This window comes from Eupeodes corollae, chromosome 3 (genome assembly GCF_945859685.1).
Source record: "Eupeodes corollae chromosome 3, idEupCoro1.1, whole genome shotgun sequence".
NCBI lineage: Eukaryota > Metazoa > Arthropoda > Insecta > Diptera > Syrphidae > Eupeodes > Eupeodes corollae.
The window spans coordinates 73,488,695-73,508,518 of record NC_079149.1 but is presented as its reverse complement, the minus strand read 5'-3'; the positions used below and the strand labels follow the sequence as shown (position 1 = coordinate 73,508,518).

General features: G+C 34.3%; 1 protein-coding gene across 2 annotated transcripts in view; it reads left to right on the top strand.

Moving 5' to 3' along the window:
• The window catches only part of LOC129949470 (acidic fibroblast growth factor intracellular-binding protein), a 51,878-nt gene that overhangs the window by 23,364 nt on the left and 8,690 nt on the right, over window positions 1-19,824 (top strand). For both annotated transcript variants that reach the window (XM_056060957.1, XM_056060956.1), the window contains one exon: window positions 15,027-15,212. In XM_056060957.1, coding sequence (XP_055916932.1) covers window positions 15,027-15,212 — 186 coding nt within the window. The remainder of the gene's footprint in view (window positions 1-15,026; window positions 15,213-19,824) is intronic.

Below are 19,824 nucleotides of genomic sequence, written 5' to 3'. Positions count from 1 at the left end.
AAGCCGGTATTTTGTAAGCCACGACCAATTCCAATTGCTTGGAAGTCTGAAATTGAACAAAATCTGAGAGATTTAGTTGCAAACGGCGTTCTTGAACAAATTGAAACTGCGAAGTGGGGAACACCGTTAGTTCCCGTTCCTAAACCAGATGGCAAATTACGTGTCTGTGGTGACTACAAAACTACAATTAACAAGTTTCTTGTTGATGTTAAATACCCATTGCCTCTGATCGAGGAAATCTTCACATCGTTACAAGGTGGAGAATTATTTAGTAAATTAGACATGAGTGCTGCCTATAATCAATTGTGTTTGGATGAAGCATCATCTCTATTGTGTGCTTGGAGTACTCATATTGGTACATTTAAAATGAAAAGATTACCTTTTGGCGTAAAGCCGGCAGCTGCTATTTTTCAAATGCACATGGAAAATTTACTAAGGGGTATCAATGGCGTAGTTGTATATCAAGATGATATCACAGTCACTGGAAGAGATTTCAAAGACCATCTCTTTAATTTAAAATCGGTTTTAAAAAAAATGGCTGATGCTGGTTTGAGATTGAATGCAGTTAAATGCATTTTCTTTCAAAAACAAATTTCTTATCTTGGTTTTACCATCGATAAAAATGGTCTGCATAAGAACAGAGACAGATTTGCGTCTATTTTGGATGCACCTATTCCTAAAGATATTCATGAATTGAGAGCATTTATTGGCATGGCTAATTACTACTCACGCTTCATAAAAGATTTTTCAAATAAAATGAATCCGTTGTACATTTTGCTTCGGAAAGACGTTCAATTCATATGGAACACAGATTGTGAAAAGGCATACGATTTAATAAAACATGACATTTCGTCAGAGCAAGTGATGACTCATTTCAATCCAAAACTTCCAATCGTTCTAACGACTGATGCATGCAAACATTCTGTGGCAGGAGTCTTATCGCACCGGTTTCCGGATGGGCTCAAACCCGTTGCTTTCATTTCGAGATCCTTATCCAAAAGTGAATTGAATTACTCCGTCATTGAAAAAGAAGCATTAGCCATATTTTTCTCTGTCACTAAATTGAAACAATATTTATTGGGAAACTTTTTCACCATCTTAACAGATCATAAACCCCTATTATCTATTTTTGGTGAAACACACGGTTTACCTTTGATGGCCGCAGCTCGCATGCAGCGCTGGGCCCTGATATTGAGTGGTTTCAATTATGAAATTAAATATGTAAAGGGCATCGATAATGAGGCTGACAGTTTATCACGTTTACCTCAGCTATCGTACAAAAATATAATGATGCAAACTATATAGATTTGATTGAAAAAGATAATGCTTTACGAATAAATTTTAAAAATATTGCCATTGAAACGAGACGCGACCCCATTCTCAGTAAACTTTTGGAAGCTATCGAAAGCACCACTATTGACAAATTGGATTCCAATTTTGATGTGTTCAAAAGCAAATCACTTGAACTTACCGTCCAATATGGATGCATCATGTGGGGGTTTCGAACGGTGGTGCCAACAAAACTTCGGCAATATATTCTTAATGAATTACATGCATCCCATATGGGAGTAGTCAAAACCAAATCATTGGCAAGATCATACGTATGGTGGCCAAAAATTGATTCTGAAATTGAAAATTTAATAAAAAAATGTGTTCCGTGTCAACAATTGCAGGCAAGTCCACCCAAAGCCGAGCTAATACCATGGGTACCAACAGACTCAGTTTGGAGTCGAATTCATATCGACTTTGCTGGACCAAATCTTAACCATTATTTTTTAATCGTGGTAGATTCACACACGAAATGGGCTGAAGTTTTTAAAACAAAAATAATCACATCTGCCTTTACTATTGGTAAATTGCGCGAGTTGTTTAGTCGCTATGGAATTCCAGACAAAATTGTTAGCGACAATGGAACTCAATTCAAGTCTGCCGAATTCAATGACTTTACCACACGTAACAATATTGAACACATTTTCACTTCCCCAGGTCATGCCGCAACAAATGGCCAGGCTGAGAATTTTGTAAAAACGTTCAAAAAGTCATTCATTGCTAGTGTAAACAGTGCAAAGTCAATGAATTCATCGCATAATATAGACACGATTATAAATCGAATTTTGCTCGATTATCGTAACACAATCCACTGTACAACAAATGAAACGCCAGCGAAATTATTTTTTGGACGCACTTTGCGTACACGCTTCAGTAATTTGCGACCACCAACCGTTAGTGAGGTAGTTGAAAGCAAGCAAAACAAACAAATAAAATATTTCAAAGGCAAACGAAATGTAACTTTTAATAAAGGTCAAAAAGTTATGATTAGAAATTACAAAGATCCTAACAATGCATCATGGTTGCCAGCAAAGATTAAACAAAAAATGGGTCCACGTACGTATACTTGTGTCTACACACACAACAATAAAGAAATAAATCGTCATTTGGATCAAATTCGTGATCAATCTATTGATACAGATAAACCTCTATATGAAGATGTTAAGGCAAATGCGACTGTGATCAGTGTTTCTGATGAGGGTTCAGGTAATGAATTGCAATCGTCACCGTCATCTAGCAACGATTCTAAGGCTAATGATCCGGACTGGATTCCAAATGCAACTCGAAGCACTTCGGATTCGGGCCATCATGAAAGACAAAGAAAATTGCGCTCGTACAGAAATCGTAAAGTTAGTTGAAAGTCTCCTTAATTGCCTGTTTGCCATAGAAATATGAATAGTTAATTTACTTTTAATTCAAATTTTATAATTGTTATGATTCAGTTAATTTTCATATTTTTCATCAGATTAGCAAACATATAATTTGTATTATAAAAAACTTTAGGGGGAGCGTGTTATATATATATGAGTAAATGCCTAAAAGAAATCTACTGTAGTAATAATACACTCTGTAAAACATATCGAAATCACCTTATCGAGTATCATGTAAGCTTTACTGAATACTTCATTATTCTTAATAAAATTCTATTCTATTCGCATACTTTGAACTATCAACAAGTCTTTTCTTTATTCAATACATTACAACATCTATTTTTTAAGTACGTACAAATAAACTCACAAAATCACTAACAAACTTATGTGAATTAGATTAGCTCAAATAAAGATATACGAAATATAAAAACAAAGCTTTTTATATAAGTTTATAAGTGTTTACAATCATTTTATGAAAAGTAGTACGGTTCGATTTTGAATCATTTTACGGCTTGTGTAATGCGTAGATAATTCTCTATGTTCCCTAATAGACTGAGAGCCAGCAACAGAAAAAGTAACGTCAATTCTTTAAGAAAATATTTGGTCTCATTGTATAGTCTGAATATAAATAAACATTAAAATAATTGTCTGCCACTTCTCTGTTGGTGGGGAGGGCGTTGGTAAGGGGTTAAAGGGGTAAAGAAAACTAGGACAAAAACGTGATATCATTAAAGCTGATTTTTGGTGTGTTGACGCTAAATAATATTTTATATAACATATCAAAAAGGCAGACAATTTGGGTGGTACAAAGATGGTGGCAGACTTAGAGGCAGGTCGAGAAAATAAGTGGCTAATTACGCCATTTCATTAAGCTTGAAAAAGGTGTTAAAATTTTAAAAATGTTATTATAATCCTATAATCAAAAAAGTAGACAAATATTGCGAGCCGAAAATCCTGGCAGACATAAAAACACAAAAAAAAAATGTAATCAAATGAACAAATTGAACTTTTCAAAGAAATCAGGTTTTACTTTCAAATATTTTATTCTCTATTCTATTCCACATCGTATTTGTTGAATGGAAGTGCTTCCATCGTCATCACTATCTTCATTCTCTTCATTATCTGTCAAAATAATTTGGTAAAAATTTACAATTATTTTATAAAGTAAAAATGAGTTCATATTGTTCATTACCAGTGACATTCATATCCTCATCCAAATTTTCTGGTTGAATTATTACGTCATTAACCAAAGGTGGTGACTGCTCGCCTTTAAACCATAGCAATTCATACTTTCCATCAATTTTGTTCCATCCATACTCAGTTGGATGTAATCGAGTGGGGGGTTTTAAATGAGCATTTCTACATAGGCCGCTAATGTATTGTGATCTTAAGAGTTGCTGATGTAGTTCCAACTGGCATGGAGGTAGATTTGAAGCATCAACATTTTTAAACTTTTTACATTTCAAACCTTGCCTCATTGCCGGTTTTTACATCCCTCACATTATACAACAGGCAAATGAAATTTTCCAAAACTAAAAATAGTTCATTTCTTTCAGAATCAAATAAATTATAATTGTCAACTTTTGAGGATGCTTCTTGATACTCAGTATTTTTACAAAGCAATGTGAAAGGTCTAGTTTTTCCATTTTTGAAAAATGCTGGATTGTAGTCACAACCGGTCATTGCGTGAAACCCAGGTAGGGCTTTTGAAATAGTCTCACCCAAATTACCGTATAATAAGGTGACATCAATACCTTCGATTGTTGCCAGCACCAACATCCAACCAAATATTTAACGAATGGCTCAAGTGGTCCATATTTCCTAGCATTACAATAAGAATGTCGGTGTCTGAGCACTTGATAACAATGTTGGACTATGAGAGTAGCATTTATCGAAATTCAAATTAATTATTTTATTTCCAATGAATGGAGCCACTTCATCAGTCTCCCAGTGTGAGATTAAAAATCGTACAAGATCTGTTTTTTTGCCTTTCGGAGTTCCTTCACAAAATCAGAAGATCTGACCTGATCTGATCCTGTTATCACGTAGGCACGATCTTCAAAGCCGTCCCTTCGCGAACGTTCATTATCTTTAATGGATAGTGAAAAGTATTGAACGAAAACAAGATCAATCCGCAATGCACTAAACCGTGTAACCATTTGAAGAATTTTTTTTGATACCATACCAAATGTTTTGGGAACCTCTTTAATTAAATGCAACATGAAAAAGCCGTCCAGTATGACAATATCAATATTCGGTGGTGGGTTACTCACTACTCTTTTCTCCAATAGCTTCATGAGAGTTGACTTGTCAGTCTTGCACATTGATCCATCTAGGTGACACATAGACATAGGTATAAGTGTTAGATGATATGACAAGATCTTTGCTATATCTATTTTTTCTTCCATCGAAACTCCAAGCATTCGGCCGAACAAATCTCGCTGCATCTTCACTTCCTGCATTTTGCTACCAATTTTAATTAACTTTTTATTTGATGTAGCAGAAAAGTTAGAAATTACAATTCTTTTAATAGGTTTCTCAAATCTGTCGTCGGCTGCCGCACATTCCGAAATAAAATTTTCTCGTAACCTCTGCCCTGTTTGTTCGATGTTGGAAAGGAAGTTAGCTATATCATCTGTAGCAGCTCTCCCAGTGGCAATGTTGAACAGAAATTTCTCATCCAAGTTTGATTGAAATGGGTTCATATTTGTATTAATAGATTCAATACATTCGTGCAGATGATTAGATTTTTTTTTTAATTTTGCTATGCTCCAATTCTCCCGAAATATCTTGCTGTTTTTTTAATCCAGTTTTTTCGTAAACGTAGGAAATTATAGTCGATCTGATAATGTGACTTTTTGCCCACCGTTACCTAGCCGATATGGAATTCGTGAAGTGTGTAACCCCTGTTAATCGCCTTGCTGCATCTGCGTTGACAGTTTGCTCCAAAGTGAGATCTATGGGTTGTCTAGAAAAAATCTTGTTGGTATGTTTCACACCAAAATTTCCTTTCTCAAAAACTGCTTTGAGTCCCGGGTGAGTTTCTTCAATTTTAAGCAAATTGTCATGATATCTAGTGAGCCATCGCGCATAATTTGGCCGATTGAATGTGAAAAATTGATTGGAAATTTTTGGCAATATACATTTGAGGAGCTCAAAATCGCTAGTTCGAATGCTTCTTTGTAAATGCAGGTAATTGTTGATGAGATTGATGTATATCATGTAGTATTGTGCTGTTTTTCCATGGTGCCCTGCCATTGTTAATTCTCGATATGCAACATATTCGCGTAACAAATTGGAATAAAATAATAATAATATAATAATAACAACAAATAAATTTGTTTGTGTTTTTATGTCTGCCAGGGTTTTCGGCTCGCAATATTTGTCTACTTTTTTGATTATAGGATTATAATAACATTTTTAAAATTTTAACACCTTTTTCAAGCTTAATGAAATGGCGTAATTAGCCACTTATTTTCTCGACCTGCCTCTAAGTCTGCCACCATCTTTGTACCACCCAAATTGTCTGCCTTTTTGATATGTTATATAAAATATTATTTAGCGTCAACACACCAAAAATCAGCTTTAATGATATCACGTTTTTGTCCTAGTTTTCTTTACCCCTTTAACCCCTTACCAACGCCCTCCCCACCAACAGAGAAGTGGCAGACAATTATTTTAATGTTTATTTATATTCAGACTATACAATGAGACCAAATATTTTCTTAAAGAAATGACGTTATTTTTTCTGTTGCTGGCTCTTAGACTATAAGTCCAGTTCAGATCAAGAGTTTATATTTTTAATAAAGTTATTATATACTTAAATGAGTTTAACTGTTGTTTCTTTTTAGCTAACTGAGCATGTTAAAAGAACGTTTTTGTTACTGAAATTATCGAACATCTTTGTTCGTTTCTGAAAAATATGACCAAATGGTAATTTTTAATACCATTTGGTCATTGGACCAAGTGAAAAATATATTGACCAAATTTGGTCACAGAAGACCAATGTGACAACCTTGCATTGGGTACACCGAGCGAGCAACGAAAGTAAAAATAAAAGATATCTGTCAAAATAATGCACAGACTTAAGGGTATGTCTCCCGCAGAAGCGAACTCAGAACTCATGTAAATGTATTTTGTTGATTGTATTAGTGAAAGAACGTTACTCTCTTCATTATCAAATTCAAAATTTGAATTTCCAATTATATTTATTATATTATATTTATTATATTATATTATATTATTTATTATATTATATTTATCTATATTTGCCTCTTGATCTTTTTTGTCTCTCATAGCGAGGGATATATTTCCGCACAATCACTCAAGCAGCCAATCAAAGAAATAAGAAATAGATGTAGGAATAGAACAACGTTGCATGATAAACCGGTTTTTTTTTGTGTATGGCTAGTTAGGTAGATTTGTTGTTGTCTTTTGCATATGGTTCGAATTTTATAAAGCAAGTGGGTATTTTGTTTTGATGGAGGTGTTTTTTTCTTGAATTTCTTTTGTTGATCGACATTTTCTAATTAATTAAAATACCTACTTTATTTTAATATTTTTTAACTTCCCATTGGAAGTTATTGTAATGGGTCCGATTTGTCAAATTGAAAATTTTGACATTTCTCGACGTTTCAAGGTCCCTAGAGTCGAAATAAAAGGTTTTTAGAAAGATGTCTGTGCGTGCGTGTGTACGTACATACATCCGTACTTTGCGACGTTTTTTTCGTCGTCCATAGCTCAAGAACCAGAAGAGATATCGATTTCAAATAAATTTTGTTATACAGATAATAAGGCAGAAAAATGCAGAAAGGGCTCTTAAGAAAATTGCGTGAGTGGTTTTTTTATCATAGCAATTTGAAAAAGGTGAACATTTTGGTTAACCCTAAATATCTCATGAAACAAAAACGCTAGAGAAATGCATTAAATTTTATACAATATATTGTAACGTGATATCAGAGAAGTATATTTTTTGAAAAAAATCCATTTAAAGGCTTTTTTTATAAATCAAAAAAACTGAAAAAAATTTGTCACTGTCAAAAACAATTTTGTGCAACGAAGAATAATGTTTTTGACATCTGATCAAATTTTGAGAAAAATCGAATTGACAGTTTTTTTATAAAAAATCGAAAAAAAAACATTACTCAAAGTTGGTAAAAATTGAATATCGATTCAAATATCTTTTTAAAAAGTTGAATTTAGGCTTCAAACTTATTTTATACTATAAGAATTATTGTTTTCAACATCCTGAAAAAAGTTGGTAAAAATTGATTTTCGACTCAAATAGCTTTTTAAAAATTAAAAATGTTGGCTTCAAACTTATTTTATTTCACAGAAAATATTGTTTTCGATATTCAGTAATTTTTATATAAAAATCCAACAGTCCGTTTTTACATAAAAAATAAAATCTACAAAAAGTAGTACGCAAATTTGGTAAAAATTGATACGAGTACATATAGACAAACTTTTAAGCAAGACAAATCGACAGACGGGATGGGACGTTATCAGTGTGGGTCGCATTCCACCTCTTTTTTGAGAATTTTGTTCGTGGCAAGTGGTTATTTTAACGTACATACAGATGTATTATACAATATTCAATCAAATAACGATCCCACCATGCAAAGTGACAGCGAAATTCCATCAAGTAGGTAGGTGTATTACATACGCTTTGAAAAAAAAGAACATACATACCTACATACATAGCTACCTTCCTTTTTTTATTTGACTTCTGCCTTTTACTTTATCTAAGGAAAGCAGCTGACCATAAACAAAATCAAAAAAAAATGCAATGCCCAGGAGTGATAGTACGCAAAAAAAAAATAAAGAAAACAAAATATATGACAGCGAATTCACTATACCTACAATACCTCTTTGCCCTTTTTTATACCTACACTACAATGTGCAACCACAAAACTTGCCGAAAGTTGAACCAAAAATCAAATTCTGCTTAAACGATTGACTACGTAACACCCAAATCACGAGTTCATGACCTTACATCATACCACATACTAGAAATAAAAAAATATTTCTAAGAAAAGTTTTTTTTTATATTTTCTGTTATTGTAGTTATTGTATACCGCAAGCAAAACAAAAAATAAAAAAACTAAATAAAGTATGTACATATATAATGAAGTGTAAAACTACGGTAGAATCGGCTGAGACGATTTTCAATGAGAGCGGGCGAAGTGCTGTATTTTATTTTTTTAAAAATAAAAAAACTAAATGAGCCATGAGACCAAAAAAAAAAAAATCTAAGAAAGGATGGGCGGCCGAAATTCTTTTGCAAAGAATTCTCTTCCTGAGCGCTGAGATTGCAGTGGCATTATTGGGAACGTTAACTGTGTGCGTTAACAAAGAAATTTTTTGTTAAAAAATGCAAAATAGACCTCGTTTATAAAAATTAAATTAAATAAATAGTAGACGCAAAAACTTTTTACTTTTTTAAATAGAATAAACAAAATGCCAAAAAAAAAATAAAAAATATTTTGGAATTATATAAGCCCCCAATCGCTCACAATTGCACCACAAATGTTGTTATGTTGAAATGCATTTTTAATTATGTTGCGACAAATATTTTTTTTTCAAAGTCGCAAGTATGAGTAATATATATGGTCCTTTTTTTTAAAAAGTTAAAACTAAAAAAAAAATCAATTCTCCCCATGAATTCGGAAAAAATATTGGAAAAAATAGAATGCATTTTGGATTGAATTTGAAAAAAGTTGAATTGACTTAGCTGGTTGTTATACTTTGGAAGTTTTATCAAATATTGCACATATGCCACAATGCAAATTTGCCCTATTTTTCATAGTTTTCTACAATTTTTCTTGGAATAAATAAATAAATTTAAAAAAATCGGTGCTATTTATAAAAATGTATTGTTTTTGAAAAGAAAATAAAAAATTATAATTAACACACTACCCAATTGCTTTTCGCAAGTAACTACCTGAATTTAATGATTTTTTAGTGATTCTAGTGCTGTTAAGGAACACACATTTTTTTAAATTTTGTATTCCTTTATAAATATTGAGCCCAATATATTTCCAATCAAAACCCGTTCATTTCGTTTAAATATTTAAAAAAATGTGAACGCTACAAAGCTAAGCGCAAAGCACCAATCATTTTGCTCTTAAACATGCGAAAAGTCTTCGTGTAATAATGCGCGCTTCACCGAATGACACATGGCCTGTGGCATACCGGATTATCTAAGGCTAAGCCATATGCAGGCGAGTGAGCCATATGCAAGCATTTAATGTAAACAGCAATACAAATACATATAAAATACACAAATCAAAATAAAGAGCTCACAAAATAATGAAAACGTAATGCAAAAACAAAAATAACACCAACATAAAATATTTTGTGCAAACATTTTGATGAGAAGGATAATTTCATTTTAGAGCTTTTGATTTTATAAATTCGCCTTTGATTCTTTAGTTTCTGTAGTTTTTTCACTAAGAAGATTTCTCATTAAAGTATGTACATATATAATGAAGTGTAAAACTACGGTAGAATCGGCTGAGACGATTTTCAATGAGAGCGGGCGAAGTGCTGTATTTTAAAATATTGTATGGTCAAAATTCGGTATGATACTGTTATCATTAACAGACCAGTGGCTACAAGGATTGCGTTTTTTACCCACGGATTAATTCGAAAATTGTGATTGTAATTAACAATGTCTGTCACACCGCCACGTTGATGAAAAACCGAAATTCCTTAATTAGTAAACTGGCCGTTTGCAGAGAAGAACGAAAAGTCATCTCCAGAGTATGTAGTGGAGGTACTCAACAAGAACATTCAGATACGGCAAGTGGTACACCTTTCGAGCATTGGTACGTGCGTTACAAAGCCTTTTTTGCCAAAGATGCGCATGTGCTAGATGATGCCGCAAAAACAAGATTGCTAATCAGGAAATTGGGCAGCGCCGAATATATTCGCTAAAAAAATTTCATTCTGCCAAAAAACGACTGATAATTTGAACTTTGCTACTTCCATTGCAAAGCTCACTACCATTTTTGGTAAAGTAGAATTTCTGTTCAGCACATGATTCATCTGCCTTCAGGCCGTCAAAAATAATGCAGAAGATTTCACTCAATACACTGGCGCAGTCAACATGAAGTGCAAGAACTTTAAAATTGGTTCATTAACCAGCGACCAATTCAAGTGTCTCATTCTGACGTTCGTTCTCGTCTTCTAACATATCTGAAAACAAGTTTCAGACAAAATAACACTAAAGAATTTTCTGGTCTAATGCCAGCGAGTCGCTAAACTGAACAACGACGTTAAGCTAATGGAATCATGCTCTCATACTCAAACCGTCCGCCCTACACACGCCGGCCGTAGCATCAAAAAATCAAGATAGTAAGAACTCATAACACAACAGCGTCAAGAAGCCAACAACATCCTGCTGGGGCTGCATGCTTATGCATTTCATTGGAGAGTGCAAATATAAAAATAATATCATACTTGTGCTTCTTGCAGCAGCGATTTCATAAAGAGGGATATTGCCGTTGCTTTCACCGAAAGCCTTCGTCAAACGGCGATTCTTCTAACAACAGCAAAAGCAAAAACAAAAAGAATCGAAATCGAAAAAGCTTTCAGCACAAGAGCCAACAAATTTCTGTATATCATATCACCCAGAAAATTCTTTGACGTTCTCATTAATAGCCACAGTGTAAAGCTTCAATTCGATACCGCATCAGACGTCACAATAATATCAAGCACAATCTGGAAACAAATCGGACGACCTAAATTGGAACCAAGCAATCAATCTGTCACAGGTGCTCAAGGTAACCAAATATGAATGAAAGGTGAACGACAGCTACTGTCACTTTTAAAACAATCACGTTAAACCTAAAATGTTTTGTCACCGAATTGCGAAAACTTTCATTGTTCGGAATCGAATGGATTTGTTGGGAATGTTGAACCTGCCTCTCGATCAAGTATGCAGTGCAGTTAAAGTGGAAGGTTTAGATTTTCAAATTCGACCCCTTCAAAACGAGTTCGCAGATGTTTTCAAAGGCACCATGGCCCACTGTAAACCAAAATGTACCTGAAAGAAAATGTCGTTCTATTATTCCGCGCGAAACGTCCTGTTCCCTATGCATAATTACCAGCATCGACGAAGAGCTATCCAGATTAGAAAAGTCAGGATTTGTAATATTTGTCGATTTCTCAGACATCGTGAGAAAGGCCAATGGCAGTGTAAGAATCTGTGCGGACTATTCAACAGGTCTTAACGACGCGCTTCATCGGCATCATCATTCTCTTCCACTTCCCGAGGATATTTTTATCGAGAATGCATACTTGCAAGTTCTAATTGAAAACGAATGTAAGGATTGGCTTACCATCAACACTCATCGAGGATTGTTCCGTGTTAATAGTCTTCCTTCTCCATGTGTCTCCATACTTTAAAGACGACATCTTGATATCAGCCAATAATGAAGATGAACATTTACTGAGACTCAAACAAGTCTTCATCCGTTTTTGTGAGTATGGTTTACAAATTAAACTTGAAAAATGTTCTTTCTTTCAATGCACAGTACGTTGTCTGGGTCACATGTTAAATGGCGATGGCTTACAACCTTTTTCAGAATAGGCGAAGGTAATCGTTAGTTCCTGGAAGCAGTCAATTTCTACGGCCGTTTCATCTCAAAAATAAAAAGGGTCAGCGCTGCACTCAGTGCGCTTCTTAAAAAAGACGCCAAATGGAATTGGACCCCAAGTTGTCAAAACGCCTTCGGATAATTAAAAACAAATATTTTCATCGGATCTGGGTTTAATGCATTACAACCCGCAGTTACCTATTATCGTGTCAGCCGACGCATCAAACATAGGAATTAGAGCCTGCATTTCACATCGGCTCTCAGACGGATCTATCAAAGCTGTGCAACATGCTTCACGTTCTCTCACACAATCAGACTATAACTACAGCCAGGTTGAGGAGGAAGGACTGGGTATCGTCTTCACAATAAAAGAATTTTATAGGATGCTTCTGGGTCGACAATTTCACATTCAAACCGACCATAAGCCCCTGTTATCTATTTGCGAATCAAAGGAGGGTATCCCAGTGCATACAGTAAACCAACTGCAACCTTGGGCCTTGACATTGCTGGGTTAGAATTTTTTAATTGACTACGTGAACACCAAGGGTTTTGGCAATGCAGATGTTCTCCCACGTCTTATAAGTTAATACTTTAAAACCAATGAAGATTTCATCATCGCTCAAATTTCATCAACCCAAGAATTCGAAATTGACTTGAATTTCTTTACAAGCAACTTGCCTGTTTCATTTAAAATGATTTATGAAGAAACACAAAAAGATCCGTCCTTCGCCAAAAAGACGTCCTATCCAAGTAAGAAGGAAATACCACGCAATATCCTACATTTCTATCATTGAATGGATTGTCTTCTCATTGTTAAAGATGGTCTGATGTTTGATGAACGATTAATTGTACCTAAAAAATTTCGTTCTAGGCTACTTAATCAACTTCATCGTGGACACCTGGGTATTGAGAAAATGAAATCAATTGCTCGCAGCTATGTGTACTGGCCTCAACTAGATCTCGAAATTGAGGCCTACGTAAAACATTGCTCTAATTGTCAGTCCATTGCAAAATCTCCAGTCAAATTGACTACGCGGGACTTATACAAGGCCAATGGTATCTTGTCATCATCGAGGCATTTTTTAAATGGCCAGATATTATTGCAACACCAATAACAACAACATCAGCGACGATAAATATTTTGAAGATGGTGTTTGCTCGACATGAAAACCCTTGCACAATGGTGTCAGATAATGAAACACTGTTCTGCAGTAAGGAGTTCCAAAAATTTTGTGAATCTTATGGCATAGAACACATCCGAACTGCACCATTCCATCCTCAGTCCAACGGGCAGGCTGAGAAATTCGTTGATACTTTAAAACGTGCCCTAAAGAAAGTTAAGGAAATTGATACTACCCGAAGCATTCTTCATCGACGAAAAATGATAAACTAGAAATGCAGTTCAATCGTCATCATGGAGCTAAATTTCGAAGTTTTAAACCAGGAGATCTAGTTTCCGTAAAAACATATCGTCTTAAGCTACCAGAACTACAAAAACAGCCAAAGGTTTCACCCTAATTGAATCCCTTGCACATTCTGTTGAAAGAATTTTTATTATCAACACCAAGTTAACATTCTCCGACACAACGCTCAACGGAAGAAATGACGTTGCCCCAGTTGATTTACAATTATTGATGATGTTTCTCAAGTTTCTTCACAAACCGTTGACCAACCCTCAGACGCCGCTCCACCAGAGTTCGAAGAACGCTCGACAGGTGTAACAACCACCCTGTATTGCGAAATGCAGTCTTGCCAATTACTTAATTTTACGAATATTATCATTAATTCAAATTTTTTTAGTCTATTTGGTGATCTCTCTTGTGATGTGAACATTTTGTAATTGTGTTAATAAAATATTGTACTATTGTTAATTGAATTAAAAATATTCTTGCCCTTTATTTAAGGAACGCAACTGATACTGTACGATACTGTATGGTCATAATACTATATGGTTAATATTCTGTATTTCAAAATACTGTATATTTGAAATACTGCGTCTCAAAATGCTGGGCTGTCACTGGAAGTTGAAAGATCAATTTTTGTTTGCAATTGTTTATACAATTGTTGATTATAGTAGAAATAATTCTTGTACAAATGTAAGAGAGATACAAATAACTAAGAAGAAGAAAATGGGAAAGAGAAAATAAAAAGAAGATACTATTTATATTATTTTTGTTTTCATTATTTCAGAGATTTATAAATTTGCATAGGTACATATGTATGTTATTGTTCATGGAAGTATATCAGAACATTATGCTAATGAAAAATTGTTATGTTTTACTAAAAAATACATAATACAGCATTTTGATCATTCAGTACAGTATTTCGATCCCAACCCTTTTAAATAAATTATATATGTCGCAACATGAGCTCCTAGGCTCTCCAAAAAATTCCAAAACATTTTGTCTGTTATGAATTTTTTCTTATAAAAAAATATTTTCACAATTTAGAAAAATAAGAATAATATTGCATTTCAGCCAATGTTGACCCTTCATTGCGGTATATTATTGTAACAACTTAAAGGTTTGGAGACACCAACCAAATTGAATCTTAATTCCTCTTAAGGCTGAAAACGCTTAATACAGCTTACTACCATCTTTTTATTGTTTATAAAACTGTTCTGTTAGAAAGTTTGATTAAATTTATTTTTTTTATTTGCACCTTTAAGAAACTTTTACAGCCAAAAGTTGAATGCCTTCTTAATTTGTGTTCTTTCATATTACAGGTCATACTGGAGATCAATAATTACTATTGCCTGCAATATACATCGAAATAGGGAACTGAGGGGTTTATTCGTTGAACTAAGCGAGAAGCTAATTGATCCATGGAAGCAAAATAATTGGAATCTCGACCAAGTGAAACAGTTTTTGGACGCAGTTTCCCAAAGCATTTTGGAACTAGAAATTTCAAGGTGAATTTTGCATAAGTACTCATTATACATACAGTGAACCAAAAAATAGTTGTACAGTCGATTTTCTTTTGTTAAAATGCAATTATCTATGGAGTTAATTGCAATAAAAAAACAAAATGCTTACCAAAAATAGGGATTTTTTTCAACCTCCAGATTAAGTAAAACACATTTTTTTTTGGTTCACTGTACATATAGGTATGTAAAAATAGGTACAAAATTAACGTTTTTAGTGATGACGATCTAACAGTTGTTTATGACTTATTTGAATAAAAAAATCAATCTATGGGATTATATACGAAATAGCGAATAACAAAAACCCTCGTAACGAAATCCAATAAAACAATTTTGTTACTAATTTCAATAGTTTTCTTACACAAAATTATAAGGACCAAAAAAAAATACATAGCATTCCGTGAAAGGTACAGCGTGCAACGAAGAAATCTCTGTAATCACGAGTGTTGAGCTTAAGTTGACTAAAGGTCTGTTTTACTGAATCCTCCTCTTTGACGGCCCGTCTTCTTTGTCATCTTTTCTTTGTTTACCTAATTTATTAGTTTGTCCCTTGACCTTTCCGGCACGAGCTAAAAAACCGTGCCCTTTACCGCCAAGAAGTGATAAGGTGACATCCAATTCAAAGGACGAGTTGCTAACGCAAGCAAGCGCTTCCTTCACAGTTGAGGCCGAATTCAGTGATTCCTTTCAACTTAGTTAATTGAGCCTTGACAGCAGCAATTGTATCATTTTGAGAAACCTATAGGGTCTCAACGGAGTCCAAACCACGTAGAAAAAGGTGCATGTTGGCTTCTTTGAGGCAAATTTTTGTCACTCTTGTCAGGCTTCGAATCGCGAATCCAACTGGCTTCTTCACTAGAGCAATAATATAACGGTAAGAAGCGTGATGCAAGAAATACTAGGTCAATGTAGGAGTAACACAAAGAAGACAACCATGTTGTTGCCATCAATCATTTTAAAGCTATTCTTTGAATACACTCCAATAATCAATGATGTTATTGTCATCAAATATTTTAAAAGCTCTTTAATTACTTATAGCAAGTTGTCCTTTAGCTAAGCCACCCAATTGAAATACAAATACAAAATTAGACAAATTAATTGTTCATTTTGAAATACTAACTTGTTTTTATATAGCTTATATTTTATAATTCAATTATGCAATTAAAGATAAAAAAATAGTATAAAGATAGTTTAGTTAGCATAAATCTGTATTTTTCTTATTGCTCTTATGGTTATTCATGGCTAAAATGAGGACCACGATAAAATCGAAACAGCGAGCGGTTCACGAACCAGCCCAAACGAGAAAACATCCTGCACTAACAACTTCGGTGGCCATGCTCGTCATTTAAGGCTAGCTAAACCGAAACTCTCTTATTTTTCGCCAATACATTGCACCATATCTAGTCTAAAAAAAATTTTAATTCAAATAAGTTCGTAACTGTATGCTTTAGTCTAGTTCTTCTACTAAGTCTGATATTTGTAAGCACTTCGAAGTTCGAACTCAAAACCATAAAACATACTGGGACCTTACCCTTTTTCGCTAAAAATTATTATTATTTGTTAAAAGTATAAAAGTCATTAAAGACTTGTTCTTATTTCACTCCTTCTATAAAATAATTAACTGTTTTATACATACGCCTGTACTCCCCTTTTTGGTTGCAACAAAAATTGAACTTTTTTCAATTCTTTAACCGACCCCAATTTCAAACTAAAAAAAAATATTTTGTCAAAGTGCTGTAATATCGATCGTGTTACGTGTAGCGGTCTCTGTGGCAAATTCGTTCACCCTAATTGCACCACCTCGATGAAATAACTTTCCGAATTGTGTTCTATTGTGAACAATCAGTTTTAATTTACCATTAAGACATAACACTAATGGTAAATTGCAACGGAGAAGATTTAGTGCCCAAATTAAAATTGCTTTATAGTTATGTAACTGTCTTGTTTTGGTTTTTGTTTTTGTGTATTTTGATGGCTGGTAAGTTTTGTGTTCAGTATAGCAACATTCCTGGGCTTAGGAAAATGTTGAATGTTGAATAGGAAAAATGTCCATGCTGCATACGTTCATACTGTTTTGAACAGGCCAGCTGTTTTGGAACTAGGTGAAACTCAGGTTGGTGAAACCACTGACCACTCGGAATTTAATCTTAACGGTTATAGCTTAGTGCCTTTATTCTTTTTTTACCATGGTCTAGCCGTATATGTACGGAATGATTAACTTATATGAACTTCTACCACAATATGGTCACACACACCAACACAAATTTTAATTATATGTTGTTTAAATTCACCGTCCAAAGGCGCATCATGAACACGTGTTTTATTTATCGTAGCCCAAGGCTGGATAGCAATTCGACTATCCAGAGAATTATATCCCATTTTCCGCACAGCGAGATCGTTGTTACGGGCGATTTCAACTCCAAAAAATACTACAAAGTCTCAAAGATAATACAACCTTCTGTTCATTTGTAACAAATGTGCACATCAATTCGTCATTGTCAGTTTCTACGCTCCTTTTGTTAGCTCCTTTGATAAAGCCAATTTGCTTGCAGCACAGTTTGCTGTTAACTCGATACTGCCATCGAGTGATATGACTCCTCCTGTATAGAATTCCCGCTATTCTTCTAGGGAGGTGTTCTTCAACGCTGGCAAAACCACTGCGTAAGTTTTTCCAGCTGTCGTATTCTACTGGTCTCTTTCCGAGTAGATGCAAAACTGCATTTGTCCTACCCTTAAAAAGGCGAATCCTCTTCCCCCTCTAACAATCGTCCAATGGCACTTACGTCCCTTCTTTCCAAGGTCATGGAAACGCTGATCAATTTTCAGCTTAAGAAATATCTTGAAGAACGGAAGGTTCTTAATGACCGGCAGTGTGGCTTTCGTTGCAATGAGTCCACTGGTGATCTCATGGTTTGCCTCACCGAACAATGGAACAAATCCTTACATGTTTTTGGCGAAAATAAGATTATTGCACTTGATATTTCGAAGGCATCTTTTTTACACTTCAGAATTTTTCATAAAGAAGATAAAGAAACTACTATCAGAGGTGTTAGTTGTTAGTAAAAAATAATACAATTATAGCCTAACACACGCACAAAATACAAAACAAAATTAACATTTAACTATTACAGAACAAAAATTAAAATGAGAACGTTTTCGATAGTTGAGCACTGGTTCGAAACAATGATTTTAATCCCACCTTATTTAAATTTAAATCTATCGATCAATAGTTAAAGTTATATAAAATGCTCATTCGACTTAAAGCTTCATTCTTCTCATAGTTCTATGGAAGTCAATATGTATAAGATCAAATGTACGCAGGTGATGAGTTCCGCTTCGGTAATTCAAATGTACACAAGATAGCAAATAAGGTGCATCAATTTAACCATTAATGAGTTCATAAAAAAATACTAAGTCATTATTAAGAGGCCTTTGATGAAGAGATTGTATTTGAAGAAGCAGAATACGATGTTCATAGGGAGGCAGATCATAAGGATCATTCCAAGGAAGACCTTTTAGAGCAAAGCTAATGAAATTATGTTGAATTGATTCAATAGGTTTTCTATGAATTTCGTAAAAGGGAGTCCATACATGCAAAGCATATTCAAGATGAGGACGAACAAGACAATAATTGTACAGAGAAAGAGTAACATAGGGATCATTAAAGTCCTTGCCCAGCGTTTTATAAAACCGAGCATAGAACTTGCCTTATTAACAATAAAGTTAATGTGATGTGTAAATTCTAAGTTGGAACAGAAATAAGCACCTAAATCTTTAAATGTGGAGACGCGACAGAGTTTTTGCTGTGATATACAATAATCAAATACACTACCGATTCGTTTTTTAGTAAAAGTTGTCGTCTGGCATTTTGAAGGGTTTAGGGCAAGGCTATTTTTCCCACACCAAAATGTGAAACTATCAATGTCGGCTTGTAAAAGGATACGATCATGGGTGTACTTTATAATCTTAAAAATGTTCATGTCGTCAGCAAAAATGAGAACTTTACTTGAGCGTAAGAATAACGATACATCGTTAATAAACAGGATGAACAGAAAAGGGCAAGATGGCTTCCCTGTGGAACACCAAATTGACTTTCAGATTGACAATTTCTAAATTTTCAAAATATATGTAGTTGCTTATATCCGACTTGTTACCTTTCTTAAAAATTGGTGTTAAGTATGACTTATTCCATATACTGGGAAATTTTACCTGTTTTTAGAGAGAGTTTGAATAAGAACGTAAGGGGTTCAACTAAAGCATTACTACACTTTTTTAATACTATCGGGGGGATACCATCGGGACCGGCTGAACACTCATCATTCAAAGCGGATTTATTTGTTTGTTGGTTTAGAAATTACCTTTCGGACCGGTTAACTCAAGTAGTATTGGACAGGTTTCTCATCCTTGTTCTTCGGATGTGGACTACCAACGGCAGCGTATGATAAAATCATTAAATTCTGATCTTGACTGCATTGTTCAATGGGGATTCAAAAACCGTGTAGAATTTAATGCTTTGAAAGCTCAATGCTGTCTACTATCGCAAAAGCTTAACCGTCCCCCATTGCCACTATCCATGGGTGGTACTTGCAGCGAGGAGATT